Here is an 18,203-nt window from a genome sequence, read left to right on the forward strand (position 1 = left end):
GGTGGTCCCACCGTGATCCCGGCGCCGGACGATGCCGTGGCCGGCGGGAGCTCTGAGCCTCAGCCGCCCTGTGCCCGCTCCGAGCCCCCGCGGGGCCGGCAGGGCCCCCGCCCCGGCTTTGTGCTGCCGCTCGCACTTTGCAGGCGCGGCGGGACTGGGAATCCCGGGCGCCCGAGGCAGCCTCGCCTCCTCCTCCTCCTCCTTACCCACCTCCTCCTCCTCCTCCTCCTCCGGAGCGGGGCGCATGATGGCGGCAGCCGCTGTGGCGGAGGTGAACAGCACCGGCAGCAGCAGCACCGATACCTCCAGCACGGGCGAGGAGGAGAGGATGAGGCGCCTCTTCCAGACCTGCGACGGCGATGGGGATGGCTTCATCAGCAGGTAGCGACAGCGGGAGGCGGCTCTTTGCTGATACGGAGCCGTCCCGTCCTTCCCCTCGCCCCGCGTTCCCCGGCGCTCAACTTGTGGGCGAGTTGGAGCAGCGGTGGGAGCTCCGCCGTTCCCGCCCCGCTGCCGCCGGCACCGGAGCCGGGGCCTCCAGCGGGGCCCCGGCACCGAGAGCTTCCCGGAAAAGCGGGCGAACACTGCCCGCAGCACTTCCACGTCCGCCTAGGCTGAAAGGTGGTGCCTCTGATCCTGGGTTTTATCACCTCGTGCCCTGGGCAGGTGGTTTTTGCAAGTAAACACACAAAAAGCTCGTGGTGGGTAATCTAGGAGAAAACTTATATTGTTCTCCCGGATCCTATGATTTTGTTTTGTCAGTACGGTTTAATCGATATTCTTGTTACACAGTTTGGTTTAAATTCCCCTGCTGTTCCTCAGAGAGTTGAGGAGTGTCACGCAGGCTGATGGGTTGTGGTGGGGAAGGGTGAGCTTGTACATTTGCAGTGGATACTTGGAAATAAGCCATAGTGGAATGTTTATGTCTGGAAGCACTGGCAGTGTGTTTTGGTCAGGAGTTGGTTTTGTGGCAATGGTATTTCTGAGTTCTCACGCCAATTTAAAAAATACTGAACTTCAGAAGGCGGGATTTGCCAGAGGTCGTGGAAACTTGCATGTTCAAAATGAAACTTATGCTATTGCCTGCAGTTAATACATGCCTCTAGAGAACTGGGACAGTGAGGGAATTTCTTAAGTCTGCCATTTAACCTGTAACCTAAGAATATGACCCCAAAGAAAGGCTAAGTAAACTTGAATCCCCACTGCCATCTCTTTGGAGCCAGAAAGTTGTTGAAAATCTGTAACAACTGGCAGTCACTTTAAAAATAAAGTTCAAGGGTTGTGATATTTCTTATCTAAACAACTCCCTGAACACTCTTTTCTCCCCCTCACTCTAATGATTTTTTTGACAGTTGTGGTTTTGAAATATAGACTTTGAAAATGTGTACTTTCCAACCAATGTGCTAAGACTGCTTCTCTTTCCATTTGTTTATGGTCTTTATGGAATTTATTCTGATGTCTGAAAACTTGAAATGTTCACGAAAATTGTGCACTGTCTCTTCAGAGCACACTTGCTTTTTTGTTCTGTCATGTTTTTCTGCAATGTGAACTCAGTGTATTTATAATTTAAAGACCTTATTGGGGCAATGTTAAATGTTTTAGTGTTTCATGCAGACCATGTAGAGGTGTTACAATGACACAAAGTACTAATTTCTGATCGACTAGTCCACATTTGCTAAGTTTTGACCCAGATTTGTATTGTGTTCTTCAGAGTGTTGCTTGAACTACAGTGTTGAAAACTCCAGGATGTGTCTGAGTAGAGACATTGGATTTCATGATGAAATGGCTGCAAAGCCCAGGGCTGGGTGGTGGTTGAAAATCCTTGAGGAGATGGTGGGTTCATTGTTGAAAGTTGCTAATACCTTGCTTCAGAAAGGAGTTGTGCATTCAAGGCAGAGCTGGTGTGGCCTTTATCAGAGAACATGGTATTATAAATTAGTGTCTTCCTTTACATCTCTGTATGTGTGACAAAGCAGTGAAAGAATATTTAAGAAATTACCTTTGACGCGACTTAACTTCATTAGGTAGCCTGGTGATGAGTTGTATAAATGGAATGCCTTTCTTGCTTTCTGTAGTTACTCAATTTTGCTTATACTCTGTTTTATAGCAGTGACTGTTGCAGAAGGACACTTGTCCAGTTGCATTTTGATGTCTTTATAGTATGTACCACCATAGTATTATAGACAGCTCTGTCAGGTTCATGGATTCACAGTGTCCCTGTTGAAAGTATAGCAGATGGGGGTTTGTTGTTGTGTAGACGCCAGTGCTTAGGTTATTGCATCCTTTTAAATGTAATAAATTAAAAGCAAAAAAGTTACGGCTGCTTTTACACTAAATTTCATCTTGCCATATTCTGCATACCGTTTGTTAGGCTTCTGTGTTTGTTTCTTTCCAGGGTTTTTTTTTGTTTGTTTGTTTGTTTCATATGAGCCAGTTGCTTGGTTTTCCTGCTCTTATTGCCCTGCTTCTTTGGACTTCTCTTTGCTCATTCTTGTGGCCAACATTTTTTTTGCATTTCTTGCAGCCCCAGTGACAATTGGAGGCTGACTTCTGCATGTCACGATATCTTTCACAACAGGCTAAACATGGCAATAAATGCCCAGGCATCTTTATAAAGAGCTGAAAACACAGAAGCTAGCACTTTAAAATCATCTCCTTCTTTGTGTATTAGAACGAGACTTGACTATGATCTATAACCTATCACTAGGATAAGCTTCTTTTTAACACTAGCTTATTTTGAATGCAATGGGGCTGAAATTTGCTGTTTTGCAAGTGCTACTGAGTATAAATTTTATATTTAAAAATTTGTATCCCTTCTATTTGCAGGTCAGAAGCTTGGTCAGTCATTTCTTTGCCTAGCACATGCAGCAGTTTGTTTATAAGGTTTCTTTTTTTCCAGCTACAGAGCTGTTAAGGAAAAAAAGATCTTTATACTTGCAGCAAAGGCAGGCATTTTGTGTGTGTGTGTTTATTTAGTTCATATTGCATGGGGGGAAAAGAGATGTTTGCGTTCCTAATGAAATAACATGGTGTCTCAGCTGTGGAAATGCTTTGTCGTGCATCACACTCTAATAAACCTCTTTAAATAGTAGCAGGGAAGTACAAGCACAGATGGAGAGGAGGAGCATGTCCTGGGATACTCATTAATTTTCGGGCTCTCACCTGAGATACTGATTAAATTCCAGGCTCTAAATAGGATGATATCAAAGCAATAAAGCATAATTAAGGATGTGCCATTGGTGGTTATAATCCAGTAGACACTGAGCTATGGGATATGAGCATATTGTCTCTGAGCATTACATTGACATGTGCATATTGAAATTTTGCAGCATCCAGCTAGAGAAAAGTACTAAGGAAACAAGAGAATTTTAACTTGTTGGCTTGTACTGAAATGGCTTTTGATTCTTTAGGGGTTAATGTTTGTTACTTAATTATTTTAACATCTTGCAAATGTTTGGCATTCTTCTCATACTTCTGCAACACGAGGCAATTTCACAAAAACGAGCTAACCAACCAAAAAGTACCACTCTCCCGCTTTGCAACTCAGTTGCAAAGCAGTCCACAGTTAAGGCTGGATACTGAATGCTTGAGATCAGCTGGATGAGCATTGCTGGGAGCAGAAGGCAGGCTGCCTTGAACACTGTTTACAGCGTAACTTTAGTTTTGCAGCTCTAGCTGAATTGAGTTGTTAGTAACAAAAAACTGTTAACTGACAAACAGTAATTGCTTTCCTTTGTTTTATTCTGTTTGCTTTGAAAAGTTTCAGAATCCGATGTTACAGTTACAAACATTTTCTGTTTCAGAGGGTAGGTGAATTGTCCAGGACACGTGTGCTTTCTTTTCTTTTTTCTTTTTGATGCTGTTTGCACATTTAGCCTTGAATGCTGGGTTTTTATGGGTGACAGCCTAGATTAATGTCTTCTTCAGAAACTTAATTGCCTTCTAGCTTTATTATATGTGGATTGCATTGAAATTCTATTTAGCACACAATGAATTTCATCTTCCCTGCAGAAGTCACTAAATGGGATTTGGATTACTCTGTTGTAACACTGCAAAATGTAAAGGTTACTTTGAATCTGCAGGAAATACTTTTGCTTTTAAAAAAATGAAGGTATGAGCTGTGGAAATGAAGGGTGATGAAAAAATTAATTTTATTATTAAGGTACAAATGTGCTAATTTTCCGATTTTAACTTTTAAGCATGGATAAATAATTTTAGGATTGTGAAGAAACAAGGTAAAGCTAGTGTTTAGTTCATTAGAACTTGGTCATTATATTAGCAATAATGGAATTAAGTTTTGTTTGTGGAGTTTGTTTGAGAACTGTGTTGTCTGTGTACGCAATTTTTTTTACATTGGTCAATATCTTACAGAAAGTCTTGGAAAAGTAGAGTACCACTATACATAGTAAGATGTTAAAAACCCAATAAACCTACGAACTTTGTAATGAGCTTATACAGCCTGTTAAAAGGCCATGCAGAATGTGCCTTCTCTAGCCTTGCACGAAACAGTTAAAAGGAACTGGTTGGATTTGATTTGTTACCTGAGTGGTTTCAGTGGTACATGGCTTTGGGAGCTCAAAATCTTTGCAAGTGCGGGCTGGTCCTTCCCTTTTTAATGGGTTGTCACAGTAGTAGGACATTCACAGCTTTCTTGCTGAGTGTATTTTGGCAGCCCTCCCCCACCTGCCTGCAGTGTTTCTGCATCTGGTTCTGCATCTTGTGGCTGCTGGTGGTGCTGTTGGAGGAGAAAACCCAGTATTTTCAAGAAGACAAAGTATTAATCTATTCATTGTCTTTCTAAGGGAGTAGATTTATTCTTCTATGATATCTGTAACTCTCCACAGCAGACGTTTCCACTTCATTTACCTTTTTTTCAAATGTTTGATTTTGTTAATGTGCTTCAACTTCTGTGCTTAACATTTAAAGAGGAACTATTGAAGCACTTAAGGACAGATAAAATGCAGCAAAATCAGTATGGGTTGTCTGTGACCTGTCCAGTTACCACTGTTGGTAAAACCTATTTAATCCATAAGATGACCATTTATGAAGTCATGCAAACATGTTCATTCAGGATCTCTGAAAACTTACTTTGGGTATGAGTTAATATTCTGTATCTACTCTCTGCAGAGTATTCTGTGCTGGTTGAAAGCAGTATCAGGAACAAGATGTTTTGTGAGTGCTCAAATGTCAGCAGGCTAGGCAGTGATAAAGCTATTTATCTTACAAGCAAGAGGTTTCTAAAAGGTCAACACTAACAGAACAGGTGGAAATTAAAAGCTGCCTTTGAAGTCTTGTGAGAGAAATAATATTTATTCTGCTAGTTTTGCAGCTACTGGGACTTCAAATTTCAAAAGAAGTTTGGTCCCAGTACTGTACAGTCCTAAGTCTGACCTCAGTCAGCTGTCTAACAAGGAGACATCATTTTGAAGCAATCTCCAAAATGTCTGCAAGACTGGGACAAAGCTTTGCTTAGACCTTGCCTTCAGTCTGGCTCTTGATATAGCTGAGCTGTTCTTACCATGAAGCTAAAAAAGTTAAGGCCTCTATACAGGACTTTATTCTCACTTGAGGTCGGGACTATTTGCTCTGTGTTTTCTTTAAACCAGCTCCGTTTTAGAAATGCCAGGGGGGAAAAATCCCAAATCTCCAAAACTCCCAAGCCGTCGCTCCAAGCCATCAACCTTGGTAAAATGTACTTTGTTCTTGCACTGCTGCTTAAGTTTGTCTTGAAAACAGTTTCAGCTCCCAGATTCTGTTCTTAGGCTTAGTTTTAGTCTTCATCCATCTCCATTAGGAGGCTGTCACAGGGTTTGTGATCCATGTAACTGAAGGATTGCTTTTATATGGATACAGCTTTACTTACTGTATCCTGAGTAAAACGGTGACTGGAAGCACTGTGCTGTTTCTCACATGATTGTAGTCCGTTTTTTCTGTTTCTCCTGAGACTTGCCTTAGTCAATGATTCCACAGCTGTATAGAATTTTATGGGTTTTTTAGTCCACCTTTGTCTTCCACGGTCCTCTTGGACCATCGTAGCCAAAAAAGAAGTTACGGGGAAAGCCTGAAGGGTGGATGTGTATGAGAAGCCATAGAGACATACTTAGTTTAGGATGAAGAAAAAGGTATCCCTTTTGTTAAATATTGTATCTAGAAAATACACCAACAATCAACATTCATTAAGGGATTATGTATTTCAAAGTCTGTATTTCTTACAGCTGGTACACAGTCAAAGGAATGTATTCAAACTTGAATTGTCTGAACATATTACATTTTTTAATTGGTTAGCACTCCAGTTCTTATGTAAACATCAAACACCTGAAGGGTGTTTTAGCTGGAGCTGTTAACGTTTCAAAGTTAGTGAAGTTACTTGGTGTGTTTTATATATTGCTTTTATCTTTCCCCATTGACACTATCAGCTTGGTAAAAGGGACTAAAGTATTTATCTCAGGCTTGTATTACTGTATTTTCTTTCTTAGGATCTTGTTATCCAGATAGATTGTACTGTAGAAAAACTGACCAAACAGTAATTCACTTGAAAATACAAATGTCAAATTTTTTGATCCCTTTGAAAGTTACCATCCAGCTGTCTTCTAAGCAGTGAAGTTTTTTGTTATATTTATTAATTTTGTATTGATTTTTTTTTATTGATATTGTTGCAAATACCATGTTAATTGGGTTGTTACTGTAAGGGAAGTTAATCACTCTTTAAAGTCAGTAATTTCTGCTTTGTGACAAAAAAAAAGAGTAATTGTTAAACTGGGATTTTTTTTTGCTTTGTGTTTTCTTGGGTTTCTTGGTGCCAATTCTGAAAGATCAACTTCACAAACATACTCTGTTTCTTTTTTCCCAAGGGTGATAGGGAGCTTGGGCCCTCATAAGATGCTTTGGTGCTTGGTCTTTCTAGCAACTCCATGGCCCTGGGTTTATAACATAGGAGCTATTGGTGGCTGCTCTAGCAGTATGGCTGGAACGGTAGATACTTGGTTTTGTTTAGCTCATGTGTGATTGCATCTTCTGTTTACAGCAGACAAGGCAGTTGGCACTCTCCTTAATCATTGTTGGTTAGCTCGTGATCCTAGCGAGCAACTTTATGTTTTCAGAATTAATTTGCCAAAACCTATTGTTTGAAATTCCTGGATGGGTTAACTGAGTTGGGAGGCGCTTGAATGAGAGAAGAGTTCTTCCTGTTAACTCCTTGTATTTATTTGTATTTATTGTTTGAGGGTGCCACGTGCAAGTACTTTGCTGGTAGCTGTGGATGGATTCCAAGATTATTTTAAAAGTCTCTTTGTCTCTGTTTGCTGGGATAGGCTAGAGATTACCTTGCATTGATTAAAGCAGCAGCAAGCAGCATGTTTTGATTGGGAATAAGGAACCTCACAAAATACTTGGGCACCTGGCCTTACTTGCCAGGTATATATACCCCTAATCTGTGCACCTGCACTCTTTACACAATGAATTGTAAATAGCTAGCGGAGGGTTTAATGATTTTTTTAAGTCAGCGTGTTCTGCTAGATGATGATCTGTTGTGCATGGTCCTGAAGTTTCTCACTGTCTGCACTAGAATTTGTTCAAAGAATTGCCTTAGCTGTATGCTAGTTCAGTAAGAAATATTTATTTGCAGCATGGCCAGTTTATGGTTGTAACTTTATCTGGCTGTGTGACTTTTAATGTTGGCACAAGACGGTGGAGGGAGGTAAGAAACAAGATTGAGGGTTAGTTGTGGTCCCTCTCATGATGTCCTCTTGATTTTTAAACATGCTTCAATCCAAATGATCTGAGCTAAGAAATCTCACTAAAAGTTAATAAATTTTCAGAAGTATAAAAGGACAAGAGAGATTTTATTGAGATTCAGATATCTCAGGTGGTAGATGAAAGGCATTAACGAGGCTTGTGTTGTGCCTAATTGAGTGTTGCCCAAAGGATGGGCTTCAAATGGCACCTGAAGGAAAAGTTATGCTGTGGATACATAGTTTTTCAAATCCACTGTGTTTTTACTGTGAATCTTCACGTGCATCTTTTAGAATAAATAGTACATGTGTGGAATTCATCCTAGTGCAGTGATTTTTGCATTAATTGACCTGTGTTAATGTCACCATAATGCTAAATTGTAATCAACACAGTCAATGTCTCATTTCTTCTAAAAGTTTTTCTGAAGAAATACTTTTTATATTTGATAGAAAAGAACAATATTTATGTAGTATTAGTGGTTATTTGATTAAATCCTGTATGTAATTTTTGAGAGTAAGCCAAGTAGCAGAGACCAGACCATCTCTGAATGAAAACTGTGTTCCTGATAGTTCCTAACCATGTGCAAGAGTTTGTAGGTTGAATTGTGTATTAGCAGTATATTTGAAAGCAAAGAAAAGAAGCATAACAGAAAGCATAGAATGGCAGAGATTCTATTGACAAACTCTGCTTCTCCTTTAACAGATGGACCTTTGTTTGCCTGCAACAGTTCAGTCTCCAGAGATGAGACCCTCAGCCAAAGAGGGGACGCCCTGCCCTCACAGGTTGAGAGATGCAGCTTATGCTATCAGTACAGAGTAGGTGATCAGAGCACAAAGTTTAAGCTATTTCTAGTGAGTGGAATATGTATTTGTTGTGTTATCTGTAACGTAACGTTTCTGTTCTGAGAGGTACCTCCAAAAGAGGCACCTACCAGCCAAAGAGGCTGGCTGTCTTGTCCATATCTAGTGTAAAACGGGGGAGAGACACACACAGACAGGCTGAGGTGGGGAAGTGGGGAGGGAACCATCCCCTGCTTCCCCAGAGGAAGGGGTGGTGGTGTAGGCTGCATGCTTGCAATAGCATTGTGAGAAGCAGCCAAGGCAGGACAGAGCTGGGAGGCAGAAGCTCAGATGGTTGAATTATGAATAAATATATTAATAAATAAACCCCCATACAGGGTTTTGGGGCTGGCTGATTGTTAACCTTATATTTTTCCTGACGATGCTCAGTGTTGTGGATCTGGATCAAGTTGCAAGTTAGTTGTGAACGGGCTCTGGAATATGCAGAAATTGAAACTAGCAGGGAATTTCAAGTGTAAAATTGTTCCACAATATAGAAACAATTTTGAAAAAGTGACAGAAAAACCAGAGAAAGAGTACCCAAGAGAGGGAGTCAGTGAACTGCTGATGATGCTAAGACATATGAGATTTTTCTTTTGTTTTGATTTGCTTTCTACATTGAAAATAATACATGTAGTAAGATTGTTCCTGCAGATAGGACTGGTAACAAATACCTTGGACGGAGAGGGAAGAAAGAAGTTGAAGAGTGCTTGGATTTGTTTTACTTAGTTGTACTTGGAGATTTTGATATAATAATCCTAAAGACAACTTCAGAATTATTTCCATTCTTTTGCCCTGAGCTCTTCTGAAAGACAGAACAGAAATTGGGAAAGCTAAAATATGCTGCTTTTCTTTAAAAGTGTGTTGAGATGGTGGTCAGTGAACAGACAACTTGCTGAATATGGATTTGTTAAGAAAAAGTTAGGTTGAACTAATCTAATCTAGAACTAGTGTCCCCCGTTTGTGATGGGAGTGAAACAAGAGATGCCCTTTGTCTTGTCTATTTTAAGGCTTTTGATGTTATTTTATGACACTTGTAGGCAAAGCCAAGGAACTCGACTGAGGCTTCAGTTTTTTCAGGTTTTTTTTCTGAGCTATACTTGGAGCTCATTAGACACCTGTGCTTTGGTTGACAAATAAAATACTATATCAAATTGAAATCAGATGGTTGGCCTGGATCAAATCAGCATTATTAAAGATTAGTGATAAGAATGACATGATAATGAGTAAACTTTCTTAAATTTGAGATGACATCAAGCTAAGGAAAATTGGAGACTTGCTGTGGGGTAAGAGTCACAATTGCTGCTGACAGATGAAGCTATTGCTTGAAAACAAATCAAGTGACATAAAGTAGGAATAAGCAGACATTAGCACATTTGGTGGTGCACATACAGGACATGTGCTACATGTAAAACTTCATGAGATTTATGATGGTTGTCAAGTTTAACTTGAACTAACAGAATTGTTCTGTTGCAGAACAGGACTTTGCTTTCACCTTCTAGTCTCTTTTCAGTGTATGCTTTTAGCTGTTGTCTAGTTCTGTGTGCTGTCATCCATTCAGTTGGTGAATCATTTAGAGAAAGACAAGAGCAGCTTATGATGATTGGAGATACAAAAAATGAGGTTCTTTACTCAAAAGAGGGTGGAACATCTGATTACAGGCTTTAAATCTGTAAAGACTCTTTTTCTTCCCACTGTAATGGCAGAAAACAGTGTGTTAACTTCCTTTTTGAAGGAACAATCCGAATTCTATCTGGGAAAATTAAAATAAGGAAACTTGCAGAAGAGAGCAGTGAAGTGCTAGGACAGAGCACATGTGGATGTTGTGGCATTCTTAAAAAGCAGCTTAGACACCTATCCATGAATGATGATACTTTTTTGAGCCAGGTATGTTTTCTGCACTGGTAGGTCTTACTTGCTTGTTTTCCTCTGTTTAGTAGTTTGTCTGCTGAGTTACACAGTTTGTCTCTTGTGCTTATAATCAGGCAAATGTGCAAGGTCCCATATAGTGCCATATAGAGTTCTATTATACAGAACTCAGTGGTTACAGAGTAAATATCCCCTTGTGGCACTGCTGTCTGATCTACTGACCTTTTTCTCCCCATTTCTTTCAACTTTATGTTTACACTTTGCTTTAATTCCTTCATAAATGGGCACAAATATAGAAAAAAAGTCCTATAAAACTATCAAATGTCAGTCAATGCTCTTATGTCTTCCTAAGTTTTCATGTAGCATGAAAAAATCCATCTGCATGAATTCCCTTCCTGATCACAATGAGATGTTAAAACTGAAGCTTCAGTGTGAGTTTTCAGATCCCAGTATCAACAGTATTGCTGCTCCGCATTTTAACAAGTATGTCCAGCTGATGTGCCTGTTCTCCATCCCATCCTGCCTCACATTATTCATGCCTTGCCAAACACATCAGCTTCACTGAAATGGCTCATTTACAACTATTGCCCAGTGCTGACAATGCTTTTGATACACAGAAAATAGGGAGCATTGGGACAGCCGTAAGGAAATGGAGTTTTACATTCAAAGTGAATGACATGGGTGTTACTGTGTATCTTATACTTTCATTTTAAAAAGGGTTGATTAATACTACTACATAGTCCAGCACTAGGAGGTAAACCCAAAGAAAATACTCCTGAAACAAAATACATTTTGTTTGTGAATGCAGACAGTATTCCAAATATACACATAAAAATTGTTTACACATCAATTTCTCAGTTGTTTCATGTATGAATAGCAGTGATGGTCATGATGCAGTTTATTAAGCTGAGATGGGAACTTCAGGCCTTTTTTCCTAAGAATAACTTTCAGGCAGATGTATTGTTGCAGAAAACTTGTGTTTCTTCATTCTTTGCCCTTTTGTAAGATCATCCAGGTTGCAGCAGGTAGAAAATTCCAGCAATTCTAAAGCTGTCCTCATTATTCCTTCATAAGCTGTAACTTCAGTCTTGCCCTACCACTTCCTTTAAAAGATAATATGGAAATTATCTTTTAAGATAATATGGAAATGCTGACTTAGCTTAAACTTAGATGGTTTAAGCTATTACCTTATCAGGATGATCCATGCCTGATAAGGTAATAGCTTAAACCATCAAAATTGGTAATAATTGAGGAAATTGGTGAGCAAAAAATAACCTCTTAAGGTATTTCTGTGTGAAAAGGTCTGTGGAGATATAATTGTTTAGATAATGACAAAGGTAATGAGATCTGTTTCTAAGGCTAAATTCATTAGACAACAGAAATTTCTTTTTTGTGGTTGTTGCTGGTTCTGGAAATTATTTCTTCAAGAAAACATATTAAGTACGAACTGCTGTGGGTGTTTGTCCTCTTTCTTAGTCTACCTACTATGTATTTCCATCTGCTAGGTAACTTCTTGAACAGTTTTCTTCCATTCTGTAAAGTCAAGATATGTATCAGGCCTTGGGTGGACCATAAAACTACATAAATTCTCCATCCAGCTCCCCGTGTAGGTGAGGACGTTGTTTTTATTCATGTTTTTCAGACAGCAGTGAACATTGTCTTTTAATCTGATAACCTTCCAAAGTGCTCTCTGTAGTTGGGTGCTAACCTTGAGAGTTTTTTTTTGCCAGAGGTTATAGTGTCATAGAGGGCTTCTGTGATACACACTGTGGTTTCTGCTTTCTTGGCATTTCAGATGACTTTGGATTTATTGTGCATTACTTTTGTTCATCCAGATTAAGAAATAAGCATTTTGATGCAGCCTGCCTTGTGATGCTTGGAGCCTCTTACCTTATAATTTCTTTACCCATCTAGAACTCTGTTAGAATTTTATTCCAAACAAAAGATGTCATTCTTTTCTTTTGTCTGAGCTTTTCTGACTGCAGACGAGCAGTTCTGGGAATGCTGCCAGGATTATTTGCCTGCAGTTGCTCATAGAAAAGTCAAAGCTGCAGAGCTGATGTGATTCTGTGGTTTAAGTAGTGAGGGGCTTGACTTGCTGTGAGAGTCAGAGCAAATGGAGCAGTGGGTCCAGGATGCTCTGGAGAGTGGTGGCTGCACCAGGGACCTAAACTAAACAGCCTCCTACCAAGAGCAGAAGTGATCTGGAGTAATTTTAGTACAGCTTTTAGATCAGCAACTTCTTATTGCCTCTGAGTGCTCTGGTGGTCAGTCCTTTTTAGGTTAGTCATTTCAAAATGAATGCTTCAAATAGATTACTGTTTATCTACAGTATTGGTCTAGAAGTGACTCATGACACCACTGCATGGAACAGGTTTTCCGACACTGTTTATTTACTCTATTTGCTTCTAGGGAGCTTGGCTGCATTTATAATTTTGACTTCCCTCTTCAAAGGTGTTTCTGCACCTAGCCTGCAAGTTGTGTTAGCGAGGATTAAATGTTTCCTGGCAAAATTATGATACCTTTTTACTAGCTGATGTTTTAAATAGTTTTAAGAAAATACGTGTTTTCTCCTTGGTGTTATGTAGTGGAACAATCTTTGAGAGATTTCCTTTATAAATCAGTTTGCATTTGTGTAACACCTTTAGATTGTAGGGAACCAGAACTGGGTTTGGACATGTCCCTGTGGGCTGTAGTGAAATAGAAGTTTTACAATTGTCATGAGCAGGGCCATGTAAGGTGTGCTACTAGTGCCACAGCCTCCTCCTGCCCCCCAGTATAGCAGATTAATTCTTCTGGAGCCAGGGCAACTGACCTGTGTTCTGGAATCCCATGGCAATCACCCTGCACTGCTTCTCCTGGTACTCATTTCAAAATTAGCACACTTCTGCAGAGTCCCTCAATCTGAGGCTATGTCCGATCTGTTCTAAGAAAATAGACATAGCTGAATTGTATTTGTCAGTCCCCAGGTAAAAATTTGTATGTGCTCTCATCCTTATTTTTCTTTGCAACATCCTTGAGATTATATTTGTGTTGTTTTAACTTTTAAAAACAAGGAACTGAGCCATGGAGATTATTTATTAATTGTTCAGATTCAAATCTAAGAGCAAAACTCTGAGCAAAAACTGAACTGCAAGTAATAATAGCTTATGTTTGGCCTGCGTGATTAATTCTTCTGTAATAAAGTTATTTCTTGTCATAAGCAGAGATTTTGTTGCTTTCTGATATTTTTGTTGGGGTTTTGTTTGTTTTTAAACTTCTTGGTCATGTTGTTATCATTATTATCATCATCATTATTACTGTCATTATTATCATCATTCTCATCATCATTACTATTACTTTTGTTACTATGATCATTATTATCCAATTTTATTACAAGAATTCTGTTTCTCCAGCTCTGGAATTTCTGCATAGAAGAGACTTACAGAGCTCCACCTAATGTACAATTTCTTTCTCCAGATAGAGTGGGCCTTGATTCTGATAATAAATTACTTCATTGAAGCTCTTCATGTGAGAACTTTGAGTATTTCAATGTATCATGTTTTCACAGAAACCTTCTGAATGATACCCTGATACTAGTAATGAAATAATAATACTATTAAATCTACTAATAATTCACATAATAGTAATACTACACATTTCCTTTGCCTCCCTTCTACTGAAAGATTTTGTTCAACACACAAATAAGCTATATGCTTTTATGCTGTTTAAAAAAAGCCATAACATAGAAACATGTTCATGCTACTTGTAGTATAAATTGGTATGGTAGTGCTGTGCAGTCCAGTTCAAAAAGTGTTTAAGAAAAGGATGGCAGGAAGGAAGCAGTGAAATGTGAGAGTAGCAAAGTAGAAATTTTTTAAAAAAAGAATTTCTAATCAGAGAGAATTGCACACCCAGAAGATTTGGTAGCGTCGAGCAGCAGTTACTTCAGATCTGGTTGAATTGGTTTGCCTACATTTTATTTAGAATGTGTTTATTTGTCATTTGATAAATATGCATCATTCACATACTGGAGAAATTGTTTCAAGATTTTGTTTCCTTCAGTAGTTGGCTTATTGGTTTTAAATGCCTGTGCATTAATGTGTATCCAGATTAGACAGGGCTAGTATTCCTTTTCTTTGAAACTAAGTTGTTGTTTTTTTTTTGTTTTCTCTATTCCCACTTTTCCAATCTTCCCCCACCCCCATTTTCCCTCTAAAAATATCTTTAGGAATGACTTGCTGATGGTGTGCCGCCAGCTGAATATGGAGGCGTCTGTTGCAGAGATCATGCACCAGCTGGGAGCAGATGAAAATGGAAAAATTTCCTTCCAGGATTTTAGTCAGTGCCGCATGGAACTGGTACAGGAAATCAAGAAGGAGGAAGTGGATCTTTCTTTGAAATTGGATGATTCTTGTAAAAAGAAAAAGTTAAGGGATAGAGTAGCTTCCTGGCCAACTAGCAGCAATAACAGTTTAGGTAGGTATGACTTTTAAATGTCCTGTGGGTGTAATTTAACAAAAGGTAAACTGTGGGATGTTTGTTACTGATTTCACTGGCATTAGGGTTGCCCCTACAGGGCTTTGGGAATCTGCCTTTGCATAATTTCATCATATACTAGAGTGCTGTTGTAATGGATGCAGACTTGTCATCAGAATGTAAACTAGAATGTGTGCAGAGCATTCTCTTCTAAAAATGTAAATTGCACAAGAGAACAGACTCCCTTGGAAGGGTAAGGGCTGGTAATGAAGATCCACGGAGTTCTTTGTTCTCTGTAAAGCTCAGGCAGGTATGTAGGTAAAACTGAAAAACTTTTAAAACTGAGGGAAGACTTAATATTGGTTCCAGTCATAATACAGGGTAGGAACTAATGTTTCTTGGATGCTTTAAAAATTGTTCCACTTAGTGAGATCTGAATGCTGGAAGAACCCTATGATTTAGAGAATACAAAAATACTTCTCCATCTGGTTGAAAACCAACAAAATCAAAAACCAGAACCAACCAAACTAAAAGAAACCAACAACAAAAACAAACCACACCCCCCACCCAAAAACTCAAACCAACAAACAAAAAAAAAGAAAAAGTGCTATTCCATCCACAGGAAAACAGGATGTAGGAAGGGATTATCTGTGTCATTGATCCCAGTCCTTGATAGCACTATGACCAGTCAGCATTAGGTCAGAAATGTTGATACCTCAGAATGCTTCCTTTCACCATGTAAGAAATGGAAGACACTAAAGGACGCAGATTCTGGGGTCAAAGATGGCAAAGTGTGGTGTTTTGTGGAAAAAGCTGAGGATGCTGTCCATTCCCCAGTTCCTTACAACAGGTGCATGCTGGCTATAAGTGACTGCTGGCTGGTGACCATGGAACTGACCTGTGTCCATTCTTCACAAAAACAGCATCAACCTCTGATGGTGTTTAGTTGGAGCTATGTCTCCTCAAGCTTTTCTTTGGGCTATATGAGCCTACATCTTTTAAAACAGTTTTTAAACTGGAAATCTTCCATTAGTCTTCCCAACAGTTTTTCTTTGAAGTGTCTTAAAATAAATTGACAATATTTTTTATTGTCGGATGTACTTCATAGATCTGGAGAGTTATGCTATTCCAGCTTCTCATGTTATGTCAGGGTTATGTCAAGGTCATGTTATTGACTTGTTGCCTGGTGTAATGTTTAACATCAGATTTATTTATTTATTTGAAAGCAGTTGATGGTACATGGATTTCTGTTTTAGCAGCGTGGATGCAAAGCATACTGAAAATAATACAGACACAAGTCACACATAACAGAGGAGAGCAATTGCAGGGCACAGGTCAATCACAATACCAGTGAGGCTGAGCTTTGTAGGCAAGTACTCCACACTGGCTTGGCTAACTCAGGGAGACATTCACACTCTTACTGAACTCAGGGAGAAATACAGCGCCAGTTGATTCTCTCAGCTGTTTATGGTTTATCTACACCCTCTTGGTGTTGAGATCAAGCCAGCTTTTTTGCAACAGCTGTGATCAGTCCCAGCCCACATCCTTCCCTGAGCTTCATGGGCACATCCCCCTGGCCCATCTCTAATCCTGCTCCCATAGTAGGGCTTTACTGATCAGTCACACCTGTCTTTGTCTGGTAAGTGGTCAGCTTCATAGAAAGTAAAACTGGGCATGGGTTGATTTTGGTGGTTTGATCTATTAATTTACTTATTTACTAGCTTTGAAGGTATGGGATTAGCATGTCCTGTCTTATAGTCACTTTGCACGTGTTTTTGGCTAGTCATCTCAGAAATTCAAATTTTCCTTGTTTACTTTGTATCCTTGGTGAACTCCTTATCATTTTGCTTTATAGATAGACTGTACTATTCCCTTATCCTATCGTCTCAGGCTCCTTGACTTTTCATTTTGGCTTCTCAGTACAGCAAATCTGTTTCATAGCTCTGTTTATCTTCCATCTCATATTTTATAGCTTCATAGTAATATTTTGTTATAGAGGTAGTTTGTTGTTAGTGTTTCTTGTGTTTATGCTTTTTTCATATATATTCTTGAATTGCAAAACTCTGTCGTTCCTATGCCCATTTCTCCCATCATTTTCTGTAGTGAAATTTTTCTAAGCCTTGTGCTCAATTGATTTCCAGCCTGTGAATCTCTTTCTGGAGCTGTCAGTATTTCAAAACCAAGTTTGTGCCTTTTTTTTTTCTTTAAGGATGTTGTGTGTTCCCTTTGCTCATGCAATTATCTTCTGTTGCCTGCTTTTTTGGTGCGGCCAGACTTGTATTTTTCTGCAAAATAGAGATGCTGTTCTGCCCTCAGATGGCTATACAAAGCTTTCCTGTTTGCTGACCAGATTTCTGGGGTTTAAAATCTTCTTCCTTAGACAAGCCAGCCAAGTAATTATGATTTGTAATAATCAGAGGTGACAGACATCTCTTAAACTTAACAAGAGAAAGGCCAGCATAATAGTCTCAAAGTTTATCCCACGAAGAATCTTACTAATTGCTGCCAAAATTATTCATAGATGAACTTCCAAATTTATTAGTGTATAGAATTCAATCCCAACTACTTTTTTTCCCCCTATTCCTCAGCTGCTGTTAGTTTTACAAGAATAATTTAATTCATTTTTGAAGCTGGTGAGTGAACCCATTTTTCCTTTCCTCTTTTTTTCACAAAAGTTAAGATCAGAAGATGTTTGAATTTCCTGCCTTGATATATTTTGCTCTGCTGATCAAGTGTGACTATCTTACTGCGCTGTACTTCTAGAGCTATGGGTAATTATGGGATTTGTCCTTGACTCTTGCAAGAATCTTAGAAAACATACCAAGATGCTCCCCCCTGAAAAAAAGGATGGGAGGAAATACTAAAGCTGGGCATTAGGATGCAACTGATTTTTATTTGGTTGTAAACGAAACCACTGTGGCAGCACTGTTCAAGAAGTTCTGCATAGCTTTCTTTTCAAAGAGTCAAGGAAACAGTGCTGCAATACATTTCTGTGATATAAACGCATCCTGCAGTATGAACATAATGGCAGCTGAGGAATTACACTTGCTGTCAAGTTTGAATTATGACCTGTGTCTTTCTGTGCCTTCCTAATGTCTCTGGGCCTTTCATGTCTTTGAGGGCTCATTTATATACTCAATAGCGATCAAAGAATTGATTATGTTATTATTGAGTCTTTGCTGTTGCTTTCTAAGTATTGCTTGAGACAAGAGATATCATGTACAAATTCAAACATGAGCTTGGTTGATGTTCTTTTTTTGTGTTTTGTTTTGTGTTAGCATTTTTTTTCTGGTAAAACACTTTTAA

General features: G+C 39.1%; 1 protein-coding gene across 2 annotated transcripts in view; it reads left to right on the top strand.

The window, feature by feature from the left end:
- The first annotated feature begins 229 nt into the window (after positions 1 to 229).
- The window catches only part of MCC (MCC regulator of WNT signaling pathway), a 183,138-nt gene continuing 165,164 nt past the window's right edge, over positions 230 to 18,203 (top strand). The window contains exons 1-2 of one of the 2 annotated variants that reach the window (XM_064735489.1): positions 230 to 381; positions 14,650 to 14,897. In XM_064735489.1, coding sequence (XP_064591559.1) covers positions 245 to 381; positions 14,650 to 14,897 — 385 coding nt within the window. In that variant the 5' untranslated portion in view covers positions 230 to 244. The remainder of the gene's footprint in view (positions 382 to 14,649; positions 14,898 to 18,203) is intronic. The other variant, XM_064735487.1, reaches the window with a different exon arrangement.

Source organism: Zonotrichia leucophrys, chromosome Z (assembly GCF_028769735.1).
Source record: "Zonotrichia leucophrys gambelii isolate GWCS_2022_RI chromosome Z, RI_Zleu_2.0, whole genome shotgun sequence".
NCBI classification, from domain to species: domain Eukaryota; kingdom Metazoa; phylum Chordata; class Aves; order Passeriformes; family Passerellidae; genus Zonotrichia; species Zonotrichia leucophrys.